This window comes from Lytechinus pictus, chromosome 14 (genome assembly GCF_037042905.1).
Source record: "Lytechinus pictus isolate F3 Inbred chromosome 14, Lp3.0, whole genome shotgun sequence".
In the NCBI taxonomy this organism is placed as follows: domain Eukaryota; kingdom Metazoa; phylum Echinodermata; class Echinoidea; order Temnopleuroida; family Toxopneustidae; genus Lytechinus; species Lytechinus pictus.
In genome coordinates, this window is record NC_087258.1 from 5,996,392 (window position 1) to 6,021,733 (window position 25,342).

The following is a 25,342-nucleotide window of genomic DNA, read 5'->3' on the forward strand; positions in this document are numbered from 1 at the left end:
AATTCATTTTGCACAATTAACACTTTAGTCTGATAAGACCAAATGGTATATGGACTAAATGGCTATTGGGCCGATTGGTTATTAAACGGAATGGCATTAGACTAAATGAAAGTAGACCATGTGGTGAGTGGACGAACTGATGGTAGACCAAATGATAGTAGAGGTTCACTTTCAAGTGAGAACCCATAATATGGTATACCGCAAGGGTCAATTATCGGGCCTCAGTTGTTTACGTACTATACATCGGTTATATTGGGAACATCATCAGTCGGCACTCAATTCTGTATTGTGTTTATGCCGAAGACATTCAGATGTTCAACATTTTTTATGCTAGCAAGCGTGGAGATACAGCCTGTAATGAAAATGACTGAACATGTAACATACTTGTGTCGTACTCTAAACTGGCAAATATACAATCTCAACCGCATCAGAAGTTTATGGGATATAATGTTGTTAGGGCACGTGTGCTCTCTAGGCTTGACTATGGTGGGTGCTTGCTTGGGGTATCAGTATAGATCTAGGTATACTTCAACGTCTTCAGAACAAACATGCACGACCCACAATACAAATAACTCGTAATAATCTTCAGTTAAGTACATCGATATGAAAAATAGGCAGACCTGGGGGCCGTTTCATAAAGCTGTTCGTAAGTTAAGAGCGACTCTAAGAACGACTGGTGATCCTTTCTTTAGGTAAATGGTATACATGGTATACACCATAGGCGATGGTTTAGCGCATAAGAAAGGATTCTACTTTCATCTCCGAGATAGGCTGCAGAGCCCTTTGAAGATTATAGCAGATGATGATGATGATGGCTAGTAATTGCTAATGACAAAGATAATGTTCATAATTACGACAATGATTTTCATCCCCAATATGCTAACATCTTGCCAGAATGTGAAAGAAGCAATTGCCCCCCACACCGATATATTGCAACCCTCACCTTTACTCTACAATCGTTATCTTTTGTGACTTAATAATTAACTGATAATGTGGGTATAGATTATCATCAGAACATTGTTATCAAATTAAAAATGTAGTCATAATCACTGACGACAAAGAAAAGTTAACGGCAACTTCCGAATGCTAAATGGACTGGTGCTTGGTATCAGGCAGGCATATTGTCATCTGGATTAAAAAGATGCTTCTTTTTTCGTATTCGGTATTCTCTCATTCAAGAACATCATTGTCAGATTAGCTAGGGAATACATTGTTAAATCAATGATATATTATAATTGAACTCTCTCCTGAACATGAAGCTTTGAAAGACTAGACTATTCAACGAAACGCATATCATTTTCAGAGTGATTCGCGGAATTACCAGGATAACCTCCAAATCTGTGGAATTAAGGATATACCTGGCAAGATCCTAGTGTAATCGATCGACGCTTATTCTGACAATGGGATTAATGAGAGAACAGTTTACTTTCACATTGTTATTCATATTATTTGCTATTGGATGTATCACGCATAATGTAAACGGTGGTAAGTTGTGAGATTGTTACATGTTATATCCCCCACAACCAACAATCTACTAATGATACAATTTAGGAGGGTTAAAGAAAGAAAAGAATAAAAAGGCGGAATGATTTCGGTGTATCAATAAAATCCTTTATGTTTGGAAAAAACAACTACTTTTCAAAATATCGAGGAGATTCGCCATATATTTTTCGATGTTCTAAAGTCTTATCTACCAGATGACACCGAAATGTTTTGGGGTTTTTTTCATGCATTACTGGACACTGACCTCTTGTACAGGGGGTCGAAAAATGGCTTTCGTGAAACTGAAGGAAATGGGCATAGTGATAATCGGTCCATTTTAGGGTTATCTCAATCGATTGACTTGGGCTTTAATCATGCAGGACCATAGAAACAATAGGAACAATGATGGTATGTAATTATGTAACTTAAAGATTAAGTCCAACCCAACAAAAAAAGGTGACTTGAATAAAATCAGAAAAATACAGCAAGCACAACACCGAAAATTTCATCAAAGTCGGATATAAAATAAGAAAGGTAGTATATTTTAAAGTTTCGATTATTTTTCACAAAATAGTTATAATCACATCTCAGTGATCTGCAATACGAGAGTCTTTCCCTCTCTATCTCCCCATCATTAAACCTCGAGGCCAAGGCATTGGAACCCACGACAAGGAAAAAGCGGAAAAACTTCAAAGCCAAAACATTATTTTTAAACGGTGTATGGCTCAGTTGGTAGAGCGTGCGTCTAAAAACCGGGAGGTCGGGAGTTCAAACCCTTGCCGCGTCAGACCAAAAGACGTTAAAGATGGGAGTTGCTGCAACCCTGTTTGGCGTCCAACAATTTAAGCGAAGAGCTATGTCGATCTGGCGCTGCAAAGTGGCTGCCGGGCCCACGATCATTTAGGCAAATAGAATTTTCAGAGTATTTCTATTTTCAGATTTGATTTCGAACAATAACATATTAATTTTCATTTTAATTTTTCATTATACAAGAAATTAGAAGCACTGCGCAACTGATGCACAAATCACAGAATTTAACATTCATTGTGATGTATATTCTTAAGTCAAAGAAGAGTACAATCTTTGTCATTTCTGTGTGCTAATGTTAATAGTTAAACTTAGCTATTGGAACAAACAAAATAGTATGAAAAGGAGTATGTAAGTGAATGGCAGCTTTTTCGTTTTCGCCTGTGAAGCTTAGCACTTAAGCCAATACCATTAACCATCCAAAATAAGCTAAATATCAGAAATAATGCCAAGAAGAATATGAATATGCGCTGGAAATGTGCTGGATTTTTAAGGCTTTCAATTCTGAAGGCCAAAGCACAAACATCCAAGGCCAGTACATAGTCAAGATGCGCCTCAATGCCAAGCCATAAGATAAAGGCACTACAATACTGATTGATCGAATTTGAATTTTATCGCATAATACAATTTGCATATACTTCCAATTAATTGAAATAAAAACATAACGTGAAAAAAGGTATTCAAATATAACATGATGTGAGCAAACACAATACAATATAATGAAACATTGATATGTTTATCTACTTATCAAACAAAATCTGAAATTTTCTCTATTGTATAGACGAAGACGTGTAGGAATAAAATGAAATTAAATGAAAGTATCATGTCCTTTATACGGATCCTTTAAAATGCCATCAACTTGACGAGATGGCGAGATACCATATATTGCCATGTCGACTTAATAGCCTGATTATGTCAAAATGGCGAGATACATTACACTGCCGGGTATCCATTCACCTCACCTGGGTTGAGTGCAGCACAATGTGGATGAATTTCTTGCTGAAGGAAATTACGCCATGGCTGGGATTCGAACCCACGACCCTTTCAAAGTCAGAAGACTAATCCACTGGGCCACAACGCTCCACATTATTCACAACTTATCAATCCTGTATGAATTGCCGTCGTGGAATTATACTTTCTGCATGATAATCTAGACCAAATTCCAAACTGTCTTTTATATTGTCGGTAGCTAATTTGAGCGAGAGCTTGTATTTCATTTTATATATTTTTGCAAATAAATAAACGTTAAATATCTGGAGCCGGTCAAGTCAGGAAGCATACGCAGTTCTTCCCATGAAAGTATATCAAAAAATATACGGAGCTGAAAGAAAACTACTGTCGCTATTTGCAACGATGTGTTTTCCTATTGAAATTATACTTTGACACATGATCACGAATTGACCAATCGTTTATCTAGAATACTCATGAATATTCATATAGAGGGTTATAAAACGTTTTATAAGTCGAATTGGCAAGATATATCTGGGCATGTCAACATGCAAGTTCGCCATGTCGACTTGCCAAGATAACGTATCTCGCGATGTCGAAATACTTAGGCTGTTCAGTCGACATGTTAAGACAAAGCATAACGCCATGTCGCCTGGCACTTTAAAGGCTCCGTACTTTTTTTTCGAGATTTACAAGCCATAGGGCCTACTTAATAGTTTATTCATATTTGATCACAGCTTGAATGGGAGGTGTTTTAATTAATTAAAAAGTCACCTTGTAATGATGCTTATCTCAAATTTCGATCGAATATAAGTATTTTATACCAAAGTACTTTTTGAACGTTCATATTGTAGTAAAAAGCACGATTCACTTCAGTTGGTGAATAATGGTGTAAATCATTCATTCATGTTTCTACTTTGGTATTGCAGAGCATTATGGCTTCTTATAAACCTACATACAAAGACTTGACCTTCATCCAGGGGTGTGAGTGGTCACAAATAAAAAGATCTAAAAAAAGCTGAAGAGTGTTGAAAAAGTCTGAAATAGAAAGAGCTCCCATACTTTTTGTACAGAGGAAGGCCAAAAATAAGCTGAAATTAAGCTGGGAAAAAAAATCTGAAATCAGATAAAAATCTGAACTCTCACGCCCCTGCCTTCATCTGAACGTTGCTTAAACTCGAACGTATAAAATATCAAATATGTACGCTTCTTTTACTTGTCTATAGTAAAATGCTGTTTCCATCCAACATCTCTATTAGTTTGCTACAGACCAGTTTTCACCAACCCCTACGCAATCGCAGTAGAACCCGACAAAGATGTATATGCGGATTTCGACCGAGTTGAGCTCGGCTGCGAGGAAGGACACACGCCATATGGTCTCCCTGACAACGTATATTGCTCTTCCAGAACTGGCTGGGACCCAGACCCTTCGACGGGTCTATGCTTTGGTAAGCTTCATTTATAGAACAATATAATTTTTGTAGTTTTTTCTTCTTTATTTTTTTTATTGAATTGAACTGAATTATATAGTTTTTTCTTCTTTATCTTTTTATATTGAATTGAACTGAATTGAATGTATTTAAACCAGTAAAAACAAAAGAGTGCAAAGTACAAACAAATGGTTACATAATAAAAAAAACTGAAAATGACAGGGACCCCAAAGATAAGCACAGCTTGTAATCAGGGGCCCCTATATATGATATTTTACTTGAACATGAGTAAAAGTGAGAAAAAAACTATTTACAAGGTATTTATAGAAAGATCATAACAGAAACATTACCCACACGCAAGCACGCTCACACTCACCCTGACAAACACACGCACACATTCACACTCCAAACATGTCACCCCCAGGTGCAAATTAACAAATGGTCTTAAATTTATCAAATAGGTATCTATGACATAATCACTTAAACCGAGACAGGGTACTGCTACTTCTTATATCAGCAGGACACATATTCATTCATCAACGCAAATTGTTCTGAAGGATTTCAACGTAGCATTTATTCTAGTAAAGGGTTGGTGAATAAGATGTTTCTGACGTGTGTTAGAATTATGAGTCTTAGAATTACCACAAAAGTTTCTTGTAAAAAAAGAACAATGCAGGGATTGATATTTATACATGAAAATAACATAATCATTGAGACCATTCATTTTTATGGTAACATATTCAACTGGAGAAATCGGAGCCAGATAATTTGAATTTGTTACGTATCAAATAACTTTCCTTTGAAGAACTTGTAGTTTACGAACATGGGTCCTATATCTACGCCTCCAAGCAATATTTTATATATTTATTTATTCATTTATTTATTGATATATTCATATTACACAAATTCTCAAAGTACATTTCATAGTAAATAATTTTTACAATGAAAAGATGCATCAACTGCATAACACATGCAGGGTTGAAACGTACCAATGATATGAAAACAGTGGAGGGGCCTACTGAAAAGCAAATCTTGTAAGATGTAGACCCCCTATCAAAATGTTATACAAGGGTTATATGATATAAGTAGAGTAAAAGTAATCAGCAAATTTCTATAAATTTATGTAGATATAAACACTGTAACACAAATGTATATACACTATATACAAAATTATATATTGACTTTAAGATAATCAACGCTACCGTGGATAAGTATGAAGTTCACAAATATATGATTGAATCAATAAGAATTCAGAAGAATTTTGTTATGAGTAATTTAAATCGGTTCAGATTAGCTGCCTCTTGTATTACTCTGTCCAGAGAATTCCAGCATTTTGGTCCTGTGAAAAAATACGGTTTTTATAGAAAATAGTGTTCTACTTTTAGATAAGTGATAGTCATTTGACTGTCTCGTATTATATGAATGCAGAGTATTGTTTCTCATAAATTTCTTTTGTAGGACATTAGGCACACTATTTCTATCTAGCTGATACATGAATTGGAATAACTGTAAGCGGTACAGGTCACTGACTTTAATGATACGTTTCTGACGAAACAATTCATCCATATGAGCTCTAAAGGACATATTGCATATTATTCTCAGTACTTTTTTTTCTGAAGTAGCAAGACTGTTGAATCTCGTCTGAGAGGCATTTCCCCATGACAGAATTCCATAATTAAGATATGGTAGAATTAGTGCACAATCTTCTTTGGAACCTGGCCAAGCTGTAATGATAAATAAAATATATGAAGCAGAGGATCAGCAAGAGAATGTATAATGTTTTTCACAACTCTATTTGTAATGCCATCATAACCAAATTAAATACAATCTCAAGTCATTTTTGTCTATGAAATGGAGTAAGAAATATTGAAGTATCATTTTGTTTATCCAAAATGTCCTCAAACGAAATATCTACAGGCATAAAATTTCCAGCTAACTTTGGTCCAATTTGAGACAAATATGTATTAAATTCAATTGCTATAGAATGAGTATCTTCAACCATATTTCCATCTACACATAATTTATTAACAACACTAGATTTGTTAATTTTGTTTAGAGCCCCATTTATTGTTTTCCATGTATTTTTAAGGTCGTTTTAATATGATTGTAAGTTTTCTAAATGAAACCGCTTTTTTGCTATTCGTAGAGTAGTTGTTAAGGTAATTTTATAAGACGTGTATTTTTTTCCGTGAAATATCATTTGGATTTGATATATACGAAGCATACAGATTATTTTCCGATTGAAAGACCTTAATATCAATTTTGAAACCCATGGGAGTTTTAGAATACGTGTATAGTCGTAATTTCTATATTTCCTTAAAGGAACACATCTAAGCAGCCATTGAAATATTTCAAAAATATGTCAAATGAGTCATCGACATTTTCTTTCGAGTTATAAACATCAGACCAATCAATAGAGCTTAAATCTTCTTGGAGGCGTTCAATATGTTTATCACTAAAGTTGCGACAGATCCTATATTTCTCTGCCATTTTTCCGAGTGATTGCATTGTTTGGATATGGGTAAAAATAAGAAAATGATCTGATGTCTGTCGTTACAATGCCAGCTTTCGGAAGAGGCTGAGAGTTACAAAATACATTACCTATTGTCAAGAGAGTAATATTGAAATCACCTTTGATGATACAATTGTTATTCATCAATTCTCCGTTTTGCAAAAGTTCATTAGTGGAGTGGAGCGTTGTGGCCCAGTGGATTAGTCTCCGGACTTTGAAACAGAGGGTCGTGGGTTCGAATCCCAGCCATGGCGTAATTTCCTTCAGCAAGAAACTGATCCACAATGTGCTGCACTCAACCCAGGTGAGGTAAATGGGTACCGGTAGGAAGTAATTCCTTAAAAAGCTGTGTGCGCTATATGAACGCTCAACTTAGCCGGGTAATATAGGAGCGCCTTGGGCACCTAACAAGGTGGATATGTGCGCAATATAAATACACTATGTTATTATTATTATTATTATTAGTAGCAAGTAAAAAAAATTCTTTACAAGAAGTTTGAGGATGACATTTCTTAGAGTTTTCTTATCTTTTTGAATTTTTACTTCTACAAATAAGGATTCGATGATATCATGCATATATTCAAATTCATGTCTAATTGCATAATCAAATGAGGACGGAATATATAATGCTAGTCCAGCTCCAAATTTATTTTTTCTATTGTTTATAACAATATCATAATTATATATAAGGCATTCGGTGTTTCCGTGAACCAGGTTTCAGTGAGAGCAATGATTGGGGGATTGGCTAACTGCGTATTTCTTATAATAATCGAAATTTCTCGAAGTTTTGGTTAGCGCTTCTTATATTCAAATGCAAATAAAAAAATCATATTCTCCAATTACTTTAGCATAGTATTTGAATAAATTTTCTGTATAATATGGAGAAGGGGTAGATTGTATGCTTTATCATGAATATCGAATTCAACTTGAAGTTCATTAAAATTATTTTTAAGAATATCAGTATAATATCTATCAAACGGAGTATGATGATTTGAGATAATATTGCTTTTATCTTATTGATTTAGTAATAAGAAATTATCATTATTCAGATGATAAAAGGGAAAAACACGCATATCCTCCACCATTATGAAACATAATATATTGCCATTTTAAAACAATATCTTTTTAAGCTAAGAATATAAAGCATCTTTTAGATTTGATACCATCATGACCCAAAATTCGAGTTTGGAAATTACTGCAGATGTAATAGTTCACAAAATGAAGATTATTTAATACAATTATTAATGGTCAATGCAGAATATTTGCACACAAAAATAAGTAAAATTACCTCCATAAAATGTCTGGCATTGAAACACTATTGAAAGGGCAGTGAAAGAATGCAAAATATACCACGGAAAATAACACAGATATTGATCGATGTGAAAATTTTTGTGACAAGAATTTCAAAATAATGAAAAGAACACTGAAAAATCAAATAACATGGAATGGATGAAGATGAAGGATACTACAGCTTGGAAAAGTCCTCTCTGTAATGAATGATGAGGGGCTGGCAATTCTCATCCTTCCTTACATAGATTCGACCATTCTGGGTCCACATGAACTTGTATCCACCATCTCGGCGGGCAATACATTAAATGTGGCACAATTAGAGCATTATAAAAAGAAACTACTATTCGCTGCATGAGGTAAGAAATGTCGTACTTTTGATATCACTCCAACATTACGAGATATTTTAGAACATACATTATTAAGGTGAAAATGCCATGACAAATAGTCATGAACTGTGACACAAAGAAATTGCACACTCGAACTGAATTCAATTTGACGACCATCGACTAGTATTGGGTGTATATTATTATTGATCCTCTTCCCCTTTGTTCTAAATAAAACACTTGTTTTACTTGTATTCAGTACCAGCTTATTACAACAAAACCGGGCAAAAACATGACAAATTTCAGTTTTTACCTCCCGAATAAGACTTTGCCAGTTCTTATGAGAAAGTAATGAACAGGTGTCAACAGCATATAAAGAATATGTAAGCAATTTGGAAGAATTCAAAAAATCGTTAATATAGATAAGGAAAAGCAACGGACCAAGAACCGATCCTTGCGATACTCCATATGTAATATTTCTATATTCTTAGCTGACACCGTTTTTGACCAAGTTTAATACACACCCATGCTAGTAGAGCAATTTTTCCTGAAGCTAAATAAAATATCTTTGAGAAGATAGGCAACAAGGAAATTGGTTTATAATTTTCAATGCATTTACGATCACTTTTTTGCAGACAGGAACAATTTTAGCGATTTTTTACTTAATGGGAAGAATACCTTCAGACATTGACTTACTAAATACATGACACAGTGGTTCAGCAATGATATAAATGCATCCTTTGATAATTTTAGGAGGAATGTCATCTGAACCACTTGATTAAGAATCCTTGAATGAGGTCACCAGCCTTGGGATTTCATAAACTGATGTTGGTCTGAGAAATAGAAATGATGCGTAATTTTGCCTTGGCATGTAATCTTTGAAAGATGTTTGGGCTTCTGGAATTTCTTTACTGACTCTTTCAGGCAAATTAATGAAAATATTTATAAAAGTAATCAACTTTTTGCAGATCTGTAGGGAGTAAATTTTCACCATGATACATTTCTTCTGGTATAAGACCCCTTTTCCCTCTTCCAAGCTGCTCATTTATGTGAGTCCAAGTCTTCCTGATATCCTTCTGTGTATTTTTGAAAACATTGTCATAATAATCCTTTTCGCTTTTCCGAACTAGAATTGTCTACGCATTCTTACAAGCAAAATAGTTCTTTTTATTCCTCTCATTCTTACATTTAATGTACGTACAGTATAATTTATATTTATGATGAATATATATTAAAAGACTCTGAGTAATTCATGGTTGCATTTCTTATTCAGTTCAACAATGGGGAAATGAATATCATACATCCGAGAAAAGATAGACAAAACAATAATAACAAGACTCGTCTGCATTGGTCAAAGTGTAAAGAAAGGACCAATAAAAAACAATCAGATCTTGTATAAAACTTTATATCTTTATATCTGTAATCAAACGATTGTACACCACACTACTCGTTTTGACAGAGATAACAGCCGACTCTTTATTGATGCTGGATATTGACACATGATCACACAAGTCTGAGCAGAAAATACCACTTTCAAAAGCATCTTGCACACAATTTGTGAATATATCATCTATGAGTGTTGAAGAAGAAGAATTAATACGAGTAGGTTTTGTAAGAGGACTAAATTGAAATAAGCCAAATGATGTAAAGAGATCAACAAAGTCTTTTACTCGATCATCAGAGTCATAATGCAACAGATTAGTATTAAAATCGCCCATAATATAAATATTGTTATTATCACTAAGAACTTGCAAGTCCTGTTCAAAGTCAAAAGCAAATGACCTCACATCATTGTCAGGTGCTCGATATACACATCCAACAACAGTCTTAACATTATTCACAACAAATTCTATATATATAGATTCGTAGCCCAGAGTTACTTTTGACAGATCATCACGAATTCTATATTCACGACCCTCTCTAATATCAAGAGCAACACCACAACCTATTTTATTTTGTCAACAAACTTGAACAAGATAATATTCAGGGATATGAAATAAAGTCACATCTGTAGATGGTTTGAACCCGGTCTCTGAAATCCCAATAGTAGAGTAACTGTGTTTCACACTGGATGAGAAAACGACCTGATCTTCAAAGTTTTTAAAAATACGTGAATTTACATGAAGGATTGCTACTATTTCTTATAAAGAAAATCATTACAACTGATAGCCTGAGCTGATTAATGTAATACGCTGGCAGTGTAGGTCACAGGGTAAGAATTGCAGCACTGAGATAAGTGGATTCCTCAAAGAGCATTTGTCCTGTACGATATTCTATAACAGTTCTGGTAAAGTGGAATGCTGCAATTCATGCACTTCCAGTCACAATGTCAAAGATGGAGGATGTCGAGGAAGAGGCTTTGAGCGTTGTTTAGAACAGGATGGTGAAGACCGCGAGGAAGAGAATGTTCCTTTTTTACTCAAAGGCTGTACAAATATATGATTTCGTGACAGATGTTCGACAAATTGTAAAGAGAAAGTGTTTACCACTGCTTGGACCTTTCCAAAGAGGTGCTATTAGTCTCCGAAAAGTAGTTTCAGAAAAAAAATTTCGAGCTAGGGCCTTTCCGCCATCGGACTATACATTTTAGGCCACTTACTTTGAAGCAGACCATATATTGATAAAAAAGAAAAACTTGCAGAAATTAATTCTGCCCACCACCTAAACCCCTAATTATAAGCTGTTACAATTTATGATACTCTGGGCTTAGTGATTCAAAATCAGAAATTTTCAATATGACATCTAGTGGCCATCTTGAATTAGACCTGAGGCTGATCCTATATTCTAAAATTAATAACATAAATGGGATATACACACCCCCAAAACCCCTGAACAAAGGTATTGATCAGATCATTCAGCATGTTCAGGGGCAATGGGTTCAAAAGTTAATTTCTCAAGATGGCGTCGGCCTGGCGTCCATCTTCGATTTAACCTGAAGATGACCTTATATTGCAAAACAGATAGCAAAAATTGATTCTACACGCCCTAAAACACCTACAATGAGGTATTACTCATGATTCTGGGGAAAGGGGTTCAAATTTAATTTTTCAAGATGGCGTCTGGTGACCATCTTCGATTTAGCCTGATGATCACCTCATATGGCAAGAATGATGACAGAAATGGATTCTACGCGCCCAAGAACCCCTAAAAAGAGGTAGATCTAGCTTTATTCCTCATCATTTTGTGGCAAGGGATTAAACAGTTACGTTTTTAAGATGGTATAATGCGGCCATTTTGGATTTATGCAAATTAGCAAAGTTGTCGCTTGGGCAACCAAGCTGAATTTGTTCTAGGACCCCATGTAAGTATCAAGAAAAAAAACTTCAAAAGAAAGAAGATTTCTAGGTTCGAAAAAAGTCAAATCGAAAAGAATGGTTTAGCATTCAGTCTAAAATTAAGGGTAAGAAATCTTCAATGTATTATATATATATATATATACACCTATCGTTTCATAATCATTTAACTGCTTACGTTAAGTTATACCTTGCGACATACATTGTATAATTATTAGCTCTATCAAGTGTATCTAGGATTGATACTTTGCGTGTGTGTGCGTGAATAGGTGTGAGTGTGTGTGCGTATATAATTATGAGTGTGTGCGATCGCGAGATTGTTTGCCTGCATACAAAGTGTGCGTGCTTATTACTATACCTAATAGAAACCAAGAACCTATTGTGTTGTAAATCATAATAGTATTTATCCTACATAAAAATTCGTCCATATTTTCAAACGACGTCTGTTAGTGTTATACATGTAGCCCTAAATATCTGCCGTAACTTACTTCGATAACAATGAATTAATCAAGATTCAATAATATAGTAACTTTTATGCATTTGGTAATATTTGTTTGTACGTTATATAAAGCACTTTTTTCTGTTATATATCTCGAGATACCCGAAGAAGGACCAATGGCCGAAAGCTTGTAATAAAATCTGATAAAACCCAGGACAAGCGACGTCTCCAGCTTTCATGCTTTATTGACATCCTCTCAAATATAAACCCTCAGCCCTCTCATCGATTTCATTTTCTCCATCTTATGGCAGCTCAATGCAACATCACTCAGCTAATCGAAGACGATGATATCAAGGCTATTGATGACAATAACAAGCAGCAAACGATTTTCAATCACGGAGAAATAGCTTACTTCGAATGTACTGACAAAGGCCAATTCGCAGGATCAGATCAAGGAACGTGTGACAACGGCACCATAATTGTGATTACCAGTGATCCAACATGCTTAGGTAAGTTAATCATGACGGTATTTCCTTTATAGTGTGGCCGGTATACTTTTTCGATAAAGTTTATTGTCAGTGCAATGTAAGTACTCCTCTCGCTACAGTCGTACGAAGCAGATCAGTTTAGTATTCAGTTTAGTCATTAACGGAACCATCTGTGATAATGTAAGGGGACAATATGACACTCTAATTTATTAACTTACAATTCTGGATGTTTTCATGCAGGTGAGGCGGTAACAGTGTAAAAATAATTTTGTTGAAATTACTTTTTTTTAAATGAGGGGGAACTGCCTCATTTTTCTTTTTAAATATTCTTAACTCATTTTCTGTGTCGCCATTTTACTCAAGGATAAAAAAATAGATTTTAAATCAAATTATTTCACTTTTACCTATTCAAGTTTACTGTCCAGTGCTTGTTGATGAAGATGGCATGATTGGCGACGGGCTGTACTACGAAACTGTCGACGCACCAGTTATCAATGAGACCTCTATTATCTACTATAGGGACGATGACGAAATTACTTATAAGTGCCTAGATGGGTACGTCGGCCCACAAAACTGCTCAACTTCTGACTGCAGGAGTACATGTGAAGATGGATCGTGGATTCCCGATCCACCTGATATCCCGGTATGCGCCGGTAAGTGGTGGTTTGAAATACATCTAATCAATAGATCATAGGTGGATCCAGGGGTCAAACTGAAATTCGGTAATGACGAAATACTCTATCGGAGTGGAGTCGGTTTCTTTAGTATGACGGTACCATATATTATAGCATAATAAAAACACAGGAGAGGCAACAATTCTACTAAGTACGGGTTTGGGAAATAGTGTATCATCTTTCTTTTTAATAAATAATCAGTTTCGCAGGTCACAGGCTAAAGATCACAGGAATACATCTACCTTGTATAGCTTATTGAGGTATATTATATTTATGTATGCTTACTAGAGTGACAATGATGTGGTTAATTTGGGAGAACAGAGATCTTTGGTCGCAGAGGGCGTACATGTTGAAATACAGTGTGTTTCTTTATAAAGGGTAGCCGATGTTCTAAGGTCAGCTCCATCAAAAAATATATTCTTGTGATTTGTATTCTGCATATATGCGTCATTTCAGATGCGTCCACAACCACTTCAGATGCGTCCACTGCTGCCTCAGATCCGATCGTTATCACTTCAGACACAACAACATTCAGGCACATCGCAACCACTGCCACTTCACTTATCCCCACAGCCCAAGACACAACAGTCTCTCCTACAACAGTTTCAGAGACGACTACTTTCACAACAGCGTTACCTGAGACGACAGAGATCGACCCTGATCCTACGACAACACCCGAAGCAAAGGAGCCGACTTCATTGCCAACAACTAAACATAATACACCCCTGGGAACAGAGGAACCGGGTTCTACGCCATGTAAGCCATGTTCTTACATTATATTGCAATGATATAGTTATGAAAATACTTACCATGATTTTCTTATTTACGAGATAACTGGATATACTCATTTGATTTGCTAGTTCATTACGATTAACTTGCACGCCGAATAAAAGTACACAATTTTTCCTGCGCGCGCGCAGCATCTCCCTACGCACGCACTATCCCAAGATCATCACGCAAAAAGGCGTCCATTTCCTCTCATGAGCCTGAACGCAAGACATGTTGCCACGCAAGGCGAGGGGTCGGTGGGAGGGTTCAAATGAGTATATCCAGTTATCTCGTAAATAAGAAAATCATGGTAAGTATTTTCATAATTTACATCAATAACTGGGATATACTCATTTGATTTGCTAGACCAACACGGATTCAACGTGAAGGGAGGCATGTCTAGACTAAGAAAGTGCGTACAAAAATAGAGAGATGAAGACACGAAAGGCCGCTGCCTTAAGGACAGAGGAGGTAAATAAGGCCTCATGTGAAGAAAGGTCCTTAAGGACAAGGAATTAGAAGAGCGCCAAAAAGGCGGTCCTCAAGATGTCGTATACGACGATTCCATAGAAAGAGCCCAAGAAGAATGATACTATAATATCATGGGCCCTCGGCCTAGTGTCAGAAGGAGAACATCATCACCAACTGACTTGATCGTTTCAACAATCCAGCGTGAGAAGATGTCTCGAGAAGCTGTCGCAAACGGCTCGTGCGACAAAACAACCAACTGCACAGAGTTGGGAATTGTCTGAAGAATGGCAAACAAAGACGAGGGTTAGAAGTAACACCTAATCTAAGCCTATCCCGGCAACGGTCCGGGAGCAATGCATAAGTATGCAAAGCTTTGTACTGTAAATGGTTATATATAAACAGATACAGGAGGGATCTCGACTGATAGACAGACAAAAGATACCCTGAAAACCGACCCAAGAGGGAGTTAGTCAAGCGTCAAGAACGACCGACAGGTGCCATGACGGACTAAGCCATACAAGCTCAACGTTTGAGAAAAACTTAAGAGGTTGTAAGATTCGGATTGAAGGTATTAATCATCCGTAACCGGAGGGATGATAATTGCCGATGATCAAAAAACGATCCGATTTTGTTGAAAATTTCGACAAGAATCGTGATCGGAAGACTGAAACTTGTACGGTTCAGTAAGTGATCCATCAATCAATCTGAGAAGGCGACAGCGGGGCTAATAAAAGCCACGGTCAAGTCACCGGCTTAATAATTTAAGCCAAGCCGCAACCATGCAAACGTAAGGAATGCAAGATAACTCAGAAGCCCCCGCGTGGGAGAAGGCGCCCAGAATTCGATATCTGTCTCAAATGCGTGAGGGCAGAACATCTGCAGAATTCTGATAGAGAGCTGTGGCAGGACGTTTCCAGCGGTCCGAAAAGGACATGGAACGACAGAGAGTAAGGTTGAAGTAAACCACTCGTAAGGCAGTCAATGTGTCGAGAAAGGCGACTGAGTGCCATTCTGTTAATAAGAAAATGCCACGGACCTGCTGTCTATGTAGAATAGAACAGTCTTGTCAAATCAGCTCAAACGGGCGTGTCGGAGAAAAACGCGGCACGCATCACGACATAATAAGTGTGATAGACAGCGGATCCCTTTTGTCCCGTACTAAATAAAACACCCGCCCGAGGGTGCAGTGCCCGCGGCGGGAGAGGTGGGCGGTGGTTTGGCTGAAGGCACCATCGCCGAGAGGGTCCGTAAGACTAGGCTACGATGGATGTCCGCTGAGCGGAGTAATCCCTAGTCGCAGCAAGCGTACGCCAGAGATGAGCTGGCGAACAATGTCTCTGTCATGATCTTACGTGTAAACGATGATCAAGAGATGTCGGTCAAGATGTTCTGAACCAACAGACAACGCCAGACATGATACCTCAACAGTTACGTTCCCGACGGAATCGAGTGAGGTAACAACGGCCCTGTCCTATCAAGGTTAGGGACGGAAACTGGCTAAGAGTGTCTAAGTCCTCGCTTGACGAAACAAGCGGAGGAGAAAGGCGACTTGAGGAAAATAATCACCAATATTTCCCTCAGTCTGCGATGAGAACCAGTTGTTTACGAAAACAGCCACAAGGCCTGGTTTCTCTGGTGATCGCAAGGGCAAGCACCGCCGGCGCCGGTTGCAACAGCATGGAACAGACCGATATCGGTAAGATAAGGAGTTGCGAGAAACTGCGGGGGGCGGCAAAAATGACGCCCTAAGCAGCGGGGGATGAGAATCTATGCTTCTAAAAAGAAGAACTCCAGTGAAGTAAATCACTTTCATGGAGGGACTCATCCACAGTCGGCCCGAGAGAAAGCGGGTCGTGGTGATCGTGGTTAGACAGGCATAAGTATGCATACACACACGTATACATTTTAAACATAAATGTATATCCACCACGATTACATCATCCTCGGTCACGCAGTGACCATGGTCACATACATAGCATGGAAGGAGGATGAAAGCAGCCTGCGAGGCGACTCAAGTGTGCCGATTGAAAAAGCTTCTAAATAGAAGAAAACTCGACACACGGGCACGGTAAATGCATCGACCGTAGCCCACTCCACACGAGGAAGCGGCGGAGACGCCCGCAAGCTTGACCCACATAGAGGGCAGTCTATCGGATAGACTGTTTGAGCTCGACCGATGGCCTGGTGGCGGACAGTTTGGTGTGAACTCGCCGACCCGGCACGGTGGGTGCGTCCAGGAAGTAGGCATAGAAATGCCGACAGAAAAAAACCTGGGGCTTGAAACAAGCCTGAACGCACGCACACAGCCGACAATCTAAAGAGATATATGGCTGTTTCTTTCCACCGAGATGATGCTTACCCGACCGGGAAAGACTCGGGGAACAAGTTGTGAATGTCAACAGGAGGGGTATCTGGCGTATAAATAGCCGATTCCCTCCGGGCGTTCGGTGCGGGTGCTGCCGGCGGGGTCCGGGGGGACGACCGATGATGGCAGCTCGGGCAGGGCTCGCACGAGCCGCCCGAATACGAGACAAATAGGTTACAAAATAACCATAATGCACCGGGTGGTGAAGGCATAGCGATTATTAAGTATAGGAGAACTATTAATCGCCGTGACATTCAGATGCGATATTTATGCTCATAAGCTCGGCAGAGCTACGAGATAGTGAGACATACCGCTGAGCGGTGATGGTGCTAATATCGGAGTCGCCCTCACTACAGCGGCGATCGCTGGAGGACGGGTGTCTGTACTAGCCCTGACTCTAACCTTGCAAGGAAGAGAAGGAGTTAAAAGTAAAGACAGGGCACCCTTACTTTCGTATAGAAAGTGAGGTTCAGGCCAAAAGCTGACGGTCCCGTCGCCTGGGCGGACGGTCCGCGGGCGTGATAGGTTGCCCTCTCAAAAACAGCCAAACATTCTCATGAGAGAAGGAAGGCATGCGGTATGTTAGAAAATCTTACCTCCAATCTACAGGCCCGCCTAGGGGGTAGAATGGAGCGAGTTACCGCTGAAAGAGCCGTTGCCAAAAGCGATGCCCGGTCAAACTGTGAGGCTTGACGTAGAGGGCGAATTCGGGAGTACCTGCATATTAATGGGGGATACCCATGCAGGTGAACTCGCCGACGGCTCCCCGGAGTGCGGGCTGGCGGGAGAAACTCAATCCGCTCAATGCCCGTCACCGGCAATAAGACCGACAGAAAACAGTCAAGCGGCTGCAGCGACCAACCAGCGACATACGAGGGCTTGCCGACTTGCTGGGTGAGACCCATACGTCAGCAGCACCTGTGCATATCATGAAAACACCCGTGCGGGTGAAAAGGGCCGGCAATTTCAAAGAAAAGGGCCGGTGGCTGGTGCGAGGCTGTTGATAAGCCCAGCCGTCGCGTAGCGGCGGTCTGTAATGACGGAGAACACGAGGGTAAGAACCCGTAATGCTCGGGACGTGTTGATGCAACCTGTAAGGATGCAACGTCCAGCCGTCGGTTATCGAGAGCTTGCCGACATGTTGGCTTGAAAGCCGTATGTTGGAAGCACCTGCATGGAAACGGGGTCACCGTGTAGGTGAACAGCGTTTCAATAAAAGCCCGGCGTGAGAGGGCAGGTGACTGCTTGAACCGCACGGTGCTTAGCACGGCGGCTAAAGCTGACATGAAGCGGGAGTCTGGTGACATAATGGGGACGATGCCCGTATGTCGATAACACCTGTGTATTAGCGGGAATTTCCCTTGCAGGTGCGTGAGCCGGCGAATCATGAAATTGCCGGTGACTCTCCGAGGTATGAGATGGCGAATGTCTGCTTGGCCTGCCCGGTGCTTGACACGGCGGCTGAAGCTGACATGAAGCGTGGGGGAATTTACCCGCACTGCTCGTGGGCGTGTGAAGCAACATGAGAGTTGCGACGCGTGACCCACAATTATCGGGAGTCTGGTGACATAATGGGGGGCGATGCCCGTATGTCGATAACACCTGTGTATTAGCGGGAATTTCCCTTGCAGGTGCGTGCGCCGGCGAATCATGAAATTGCCGGTGACTCTCCGAGGTGTGAGATGGCGAATGTCTGCTTGACCTGCCTGGTGTTTGACACGGCGGTTTTAGCTGACAGAGAGCATGAGGATAAAAATCCGTGATGCTCGAGGGCGTTCTGTTGTAACATGAAGTTACGACGCCTGACAATCGGCACAAGAATTAGAAAGAAAGGGTCTGCCCGCGAAGCGGGGTTAGCAACCTAGAATTTCTTCTTCTTCCTCTTCTATGCGGCCCCCGCCGGGGGGCAGAATAGGGCACAAGAGACAGGGGGGACGTGATATCTCGCATGAGAAAAATCACCCAAATCTGATCAAGCCGTTTAGGCACATGAACGCTAATTCCACGGTTCCACCTTTAAGGGCACGTGGACGCGATTCCACAGTTCCACCCTGATCAGAAAATCGTGAGAATGACGGAGTCGAGCTCACGTGTCTCTAGCGACTAGGGGCTGGTAGCCCTTTGCTAATGCTCCCTGAAGGAGACTGACAAAGCATCGAGCCTAGTCTGTGCCGGGAAAAGAGTCCCATGTTCTTAACCCGGACTTGATGGACCCGATAGCCGGTGGGTAAAGCAGCCCTGGAGGAGTGAAGTTTTCTATACTAGTACCACACTCCCCAAAATAGGTTCAGGTCCCGTCGAGGGAGCCTTGGCTATCACCTTTCAGGCACGTGGCCGCTGCGCCACGGTTCCACCCTAAAACGCTCGGGTACGTGGGCGCGGTTCCACGGTTCCACCCTCTTGGGCACGTGGACGCAACTCCACGGTTCCACCCTCCTTTTTCCAAGGCACGTGGACGCAACTCCACGGTTCCACCCTTTATAGAGCCCATCGCAAAGGGTCTCACTATCTTGCCCTCATACTCACCGCCGCTGTTCACGGGAACAATAATACCATGTCTGGTTCTCTCCCAGCGGCAGGTTTGGAGTCATCAGGAGATGAGTCAAAAGAGCTCATCTACCTGGTAAGTTCTTAGCTGAAAGAACAAAAGGAGGGTCGAAAACAGAGAGGGGGCGGAGGGGTGGGTGGACAAGAAAGGTGACAAAGCAAGATCCTTATCAGAAATATTAATAATAAAATTAATAACTTCGGAAGAACAGGATCGACTTCTTAAACATGAGATCAAACAAAGTTAGGAAGCTGAAGTTTTGATCAATTACACGTAAACATGACGTTAATTAATTAAAAACAGAAACGTCTAAGTCCAAGGACGAAGAGCAGGATCAGCTAAGAAAAAAAAAAAACAAGTTTTTTTTTTTTTTTTTTTTTTTAACAAAGGTCAAAAGAAATAAGTAAAGGAGCTGATCTGAAAGGAAGAAGTAAAAACTTACTTCCCTTAAACTGGAAAGCCAAAAACTCATTAGCGAAAACTTTTTTAAAGGACGCTAATAGAAAACAGGGGGGCTTCCCAAAAAATTGTAAGAGAAATTTTTTTTTAAGACAATAAGTCTAAAAAAAAAAAATTTCAATACAAAAATAATTATTAAAATTAATTAATAATTAAACAATTAACCAATTGGTTAATTAACAATTAATAAATTCATTAATTAATCAATCAATCAATTAATCAAACAAAAACAAAAGATTGATTGAGACAATCAACCAACTCGCAAAGGAACAAGTTGAAAACAAGTTTGAGAACAAACAAGGACGACGCTCCTATCTGTCCCATAGCCTAAGCTGTGGGGAGGAAATAAAATCAATTCAATTCAAGACGAGGCAAAGGTGCAAGTCAAGAATAATAAAGAATTAAAAAGATTTGGCGTCGTATCAATGCCTGCGGCACGCAGGAATAGTGCGCGGAGCTACGGGTAAGGGAAGCGGAAGCAACCCGTCTGTGAGAAAACGAAACTGACGTTCGGAACTCACAAGTTTATTTAAAGAAAAACGTGAATAATAACACGAATGCTCCATGCACTATGATATTTATATGAAATCAATCTATAGCCGAAAGGCAAAGGATTGAAATAGGCTGTAAATACATAGATAAATATGTAAACAACGGACACTTTTTATAGAAAAGTGGGAGTGTACTTAGCTAACGTCTGCTCACGGCGGCAGGCGAAAGTAAAAGAGGAAATGGACGCCTTTTTGCGTGATGATCTTGGGATAGTGCGTGCGTAGGGAGATGCTGCGCACGCGCAGGAAAATTGTGTACTTTTGTTCGGCGTGCAAGTTAATCGTAATGAACTAGCAAATCAAATGAGTATATCCCAGTTATTGATATAAATGATAATGTTTCTGCTTTTGTAGCGCTCAGTGCTTACTTTTAATATCAGAAGTCTTTAAAAATGCTATACTATAAATATAATTATACAAATATGTTGTGAAAGAAATGAATGAAGAGAACAATGCTTGGCGTAGCTTATTAAAATCAAGGTTCCCCAGAGATATCTGCCCTTTGGAAAAATTGGTGTTGCCGAAAAAATGTATCTGTGGAGAATCGAACCCGAACCCCCAGCTTGGAACGCCGGTGCCTTGACCACAGAGACGGGTTAGTGGTTAGGGCGGCCCCGATCAGATTGACCATCTGATAAACAGATTTCCGACACTACCAATTTTTTTTATTTCCTTTGTCGGGTGTAGGTGGGATTTGAACAATGCTAAGCAGAGACAATTTTTCGGCATTACCAATTTTCCAATGGGCAGATAGCTCTTGGGGACCTTGATTTAAGCTACGCCTACCATTGTTCTCGTCATTCATTTCTTTCACAACATATTTAAATACAAGAGTTGCCAAAGTTGTTGCACATGTATAATTTTTCACATTTGTACAGTTTCTCCCATACGTGTACTGTATCTAAGCAAAAGCTTTGATCCAGCTGGGGCGTGGCGGCTTGTCACTGTTCAAAACTCACCTACACCCAACAAAGGAAATTAAAAATTGGTTTAGTGTCGAAAATCTTTCTATCTGACGGTCAATCTGATCGGGGTCGCCCTAGCCACTAACCCGTCTCTGTGGTCTAGTGGTGAAGACACCGGTGTTCCAAGTGGGGGGCCCAGGTTAGATTCCCGGCAGAAACATTTTTCGGCATCACCAATTTTTCCCAAGGGCAGATAGCTCTGGGGAACCTTGATTTAAGGTACGCCTACCAATGTTCTCTTCATTAATTTCTTTCACAACATAATAAATACAAGAGTTGCCAAAGCTGGTGTACATGTATAATATCTCACATTATAAATATATACATACATATATATATATATATATATATATATATATATATATATATATATATATATATATATGTATATATGTATATATATATATACATGTATATATATATATATACACACACACAACACTGGATTTAGCACAACTGCTATTTCTGCGTTTCAAGGAACAATTTCAAGCCAGGTCCTCTTTCACCTCGCCCAGATTGAGTGCAGCTTAATTTGAAACAAGATTTTATCAAAACAAATTGAAAATCTTCACCTCCTAACAACGAAAGTGGGAAATCAAAAGAATAAAAAAATAACAATTAAAATTAAAACCAAGAACAAAAATCTACCATTGTGAAATTTCATGACTACCGTGAAATGGCATAAAATAGGGCAAACTTTTTTAATTCATTTTGGTTTCTCACCACATACCTTCAAATATCAAATGGTGGCAAATAGAGCGTTCAGAGACGTCAAAATAGCCCAGTCTTTTCAGGGTTAAGACGATGATGTTTTTGAAGTACATGTATTTTCACAAGACTAGGTACTTTGACTGGACTAGAACGATAGTTCGAACGCGAGCTGATTTTTTTATATACTAACCCGAGAATTGGCCATTTACAATGATTCTTATAGGTTTCCTTGGTTCTGCCTCTTTCATTCCACATTTTCATCATAAACCTGAAAAAATAATGTTAAGAAAAAAATAAAGTTATATTCACAAGGATAGTAAAATAAAGGGCGCACATCCCATATTCCACCTGAATTAATACTCTTTTCTTTCCTAGCAGTGCCGTGTGGAGGGGAATGCGAGGCTTCTGAGGTGTGTAACGGAGAGAACATTTGCGAATGCAGGCCAGATTTTTACCCGGATGAAGACGATATATGCAGAGGTAAAGTAATGGGTCTATGGGATACTCACTAGAGTATATTTTGATAAAAGCGAGGAGTATAATTACTGTAAAATAAGATGTTATCTTCTAAAGTGGAGTGAAATCTTGTCTTCATTTTACATAATAATAATAATAATAATATAGGGTATTTATATTGCGCACATATCCACCTTGTTAGGTGCTCAAGGCGCTCCTATATTACCCGGCTAAGCTAGGCGTTCATAGCGCACACAGCTTTTTAAGGAATTACTTCCTACCGGTACCCATTTACCTCACCTGGGTTGAGTGCAGCACACTGTGGATCAGTTTCTTGCTGAAGGAAATTACGCCATGGCTGGGATTCGAACCCACGACCCTCTGTTTCAAAGTCCGAAGACTAATCCACTGGGCAACAACAAAAACAAAGGAAGTAAAGATTAAGGATCCAAAATCGGACTAAATGTATTTCTGCCCCCTCTTCCTGCCATTTGAAAAAGAAATCAAAAGTATATAAAAAAAATTATTACTGAATGCAGAGATAATAAAATTACTTGCTCGGTCGCAAAGCCCACTCGCGTACAAAGGTGCGTCAAAGACCCCACCACCTAATCGAGGTTAAATCTTGCCCTCTCGGTTGTGAAAAGATATATTCACCTGTAGGCGCCATCAATAAGAGTGGAGTAATATATTACCGGATATGTGCATTATTCGTTTGTCTTTGCTACAGTGTACCCAATTCATAATGATTACAATCAACTCAGTCCTGATGTAACATTGAAAATTTGTATCATGTAGTTTAAAATGCACAAATTACATTGATATTATTTTCATCATATTTACTTTGTACATTACACCAATCAAATTGTACGTGGCACTTAGGTCAAATTAACATCAATTGTTTTCAATAATAATTTGATTTCCATTGTAATTCATAAAAGTTTTTATAATATATTTTTCACTGCTAATCAATAGGTATCGTATCAACTTACGCTCATCTTTAGTTCATCAGTCTATGAAGTACCCGGTCACAATGTTGTTGTTTTTATCCTATTCAGTGGTGTATCTTGACATTTTGATACCGGGAATAAACACTAAAGTTGGACCAACCCCCTTCCCTCCCACATGCACTAACGTATCTCCTTTATGGAATAGACAAGGGCTGGATCAACCATGGTCCATGGATCAACTATAAGCATGGAAATTCAATTCAATTTTCCATCCATTAACATAAAATGCATTCTTCTGTACGTTGTACCCATGAAACAAAGAAGAGTGATCTTTTTCTACACGCGAGTACTTTCCCCTCATTGCATATTTTTATTCCGTTGTAATTGATTATACCCCCGGGAGGGCCAGTCAAATGTATTTCTGTACACACGCGTGACCAAAAAAACGCGTTTAAAGGGGTGTGTTTTTTCAGTTTTGGACGCGGGCCGCGCGTGCACTCGTTAAGGGTATCAAAAACACCGATTTTAAAAAAAGGGGTAGTTTTGAAAGACTGGTCAATGGTCAATTGCAGGGTCATACGTATTTAGGGTATTTTTCCAATTTTTTTTTAGACTAGTCAAACGTGTTTAGGGCCGGGTATTTTTTTTTCCTCCAAGCTTTTTCTCCGGGGTCATATTCTGGCGAAAACTTGTTTAGGGGCCAAAATGTGTAAATAAAACCCGCGAAAAACTTGTTTATGGGGTTATTTTGCACACAGAGAAAAACTCGTTTAGGGGGTGTTTGGAAATAATTTGGCCACGCGTGTGTACAGCAATACATTTGACTGGTCCCCCGGGTTATACCCATTATTCTTATCACCAGTATCCTTGAGCTTCGACGTCAACATAACAATCACGGAAATAAATGGTGCTGAGGCAAATTACACGGAAGACTTAAATAATGACACAACAAAAGAATTCAAGCAGCTTGAAGAGGGTGTATGCCAACCGGTAACTATAACTTTATTGTATCATCTATTGTTCATTGCTTCCTCACTCTTTCAATAATATTGCCTATTAACACCGTGTTCAGATTATCCCCTGGAATACTCGTAAAAAAACTTCGCCACGCAAGGCGGCTGTCAGCCACGACTCGTCCTCTTGAGATATCAGGGGGCGTGTTGACGCTCCGTCCTAAAAAAAAATTTTAAAAGAGAGAACTAACCATCCCCGTAATCAGGGGACGGTATGTATCCCAGGTAAGTTACTAACATGGGATTCACCCCACCCCCTCCCCTCCCGGGCGCACCTTTTCTGTATACAAGCTACTCCAGAAAATTATTTGGAGACTTTGAATCAGACCACAAATACTGGGCTTGTATTTTTATTTCAGTCTTGACTAAGTTTTTAATTTAAAACAGTAACTTCGAAAA

The 25,342-nt window shown here is 39.2% G+C and overlaps 1 protein-coding gene across 1 annotated transcript in view; it reads left to right on the plus strand.

The window, feature by feature from the left end:
- The first annotated feature begins 1,025 nt into the window (after positions 1-1,025).
- The window catches only part of LOC135156714 (uncharacterized), a 28,750-nt gene continuing 4,433 nt past the window's right edge, over positions 1,026-25,342 (plus strand). Inside the window, exons 1-7 of the mRNA XM_064109727.1 lie at positions 1,026-1,485; positions 4,497-4,685; positions 12,836-13,033; positions 13,426-13,665; positions 14,143-14,442; positions 22,903-23,004; positions 24,793-24,920. Coding sequence (XP_063965797.1) covers positions 1,401-1,485; positions 4,497-4,685; positions 12,836-13,033; positions 13,426-13,665; positions 14,143-14,442; positions 22,903-23,004; positions 24,793-24,920 — 1,242 coding nt within the window. The 5' untranslated portion in view covers positions 1,026-1,400. The remainder of the gene's footprint in view (positions 1,486-4,496; positions 4,686-12,835; positions 13,034-13,425; positions 13,666-14,142; positions 14,443-22,902; positions 23,005-24,792; positions 24,921-25,342) is intronic.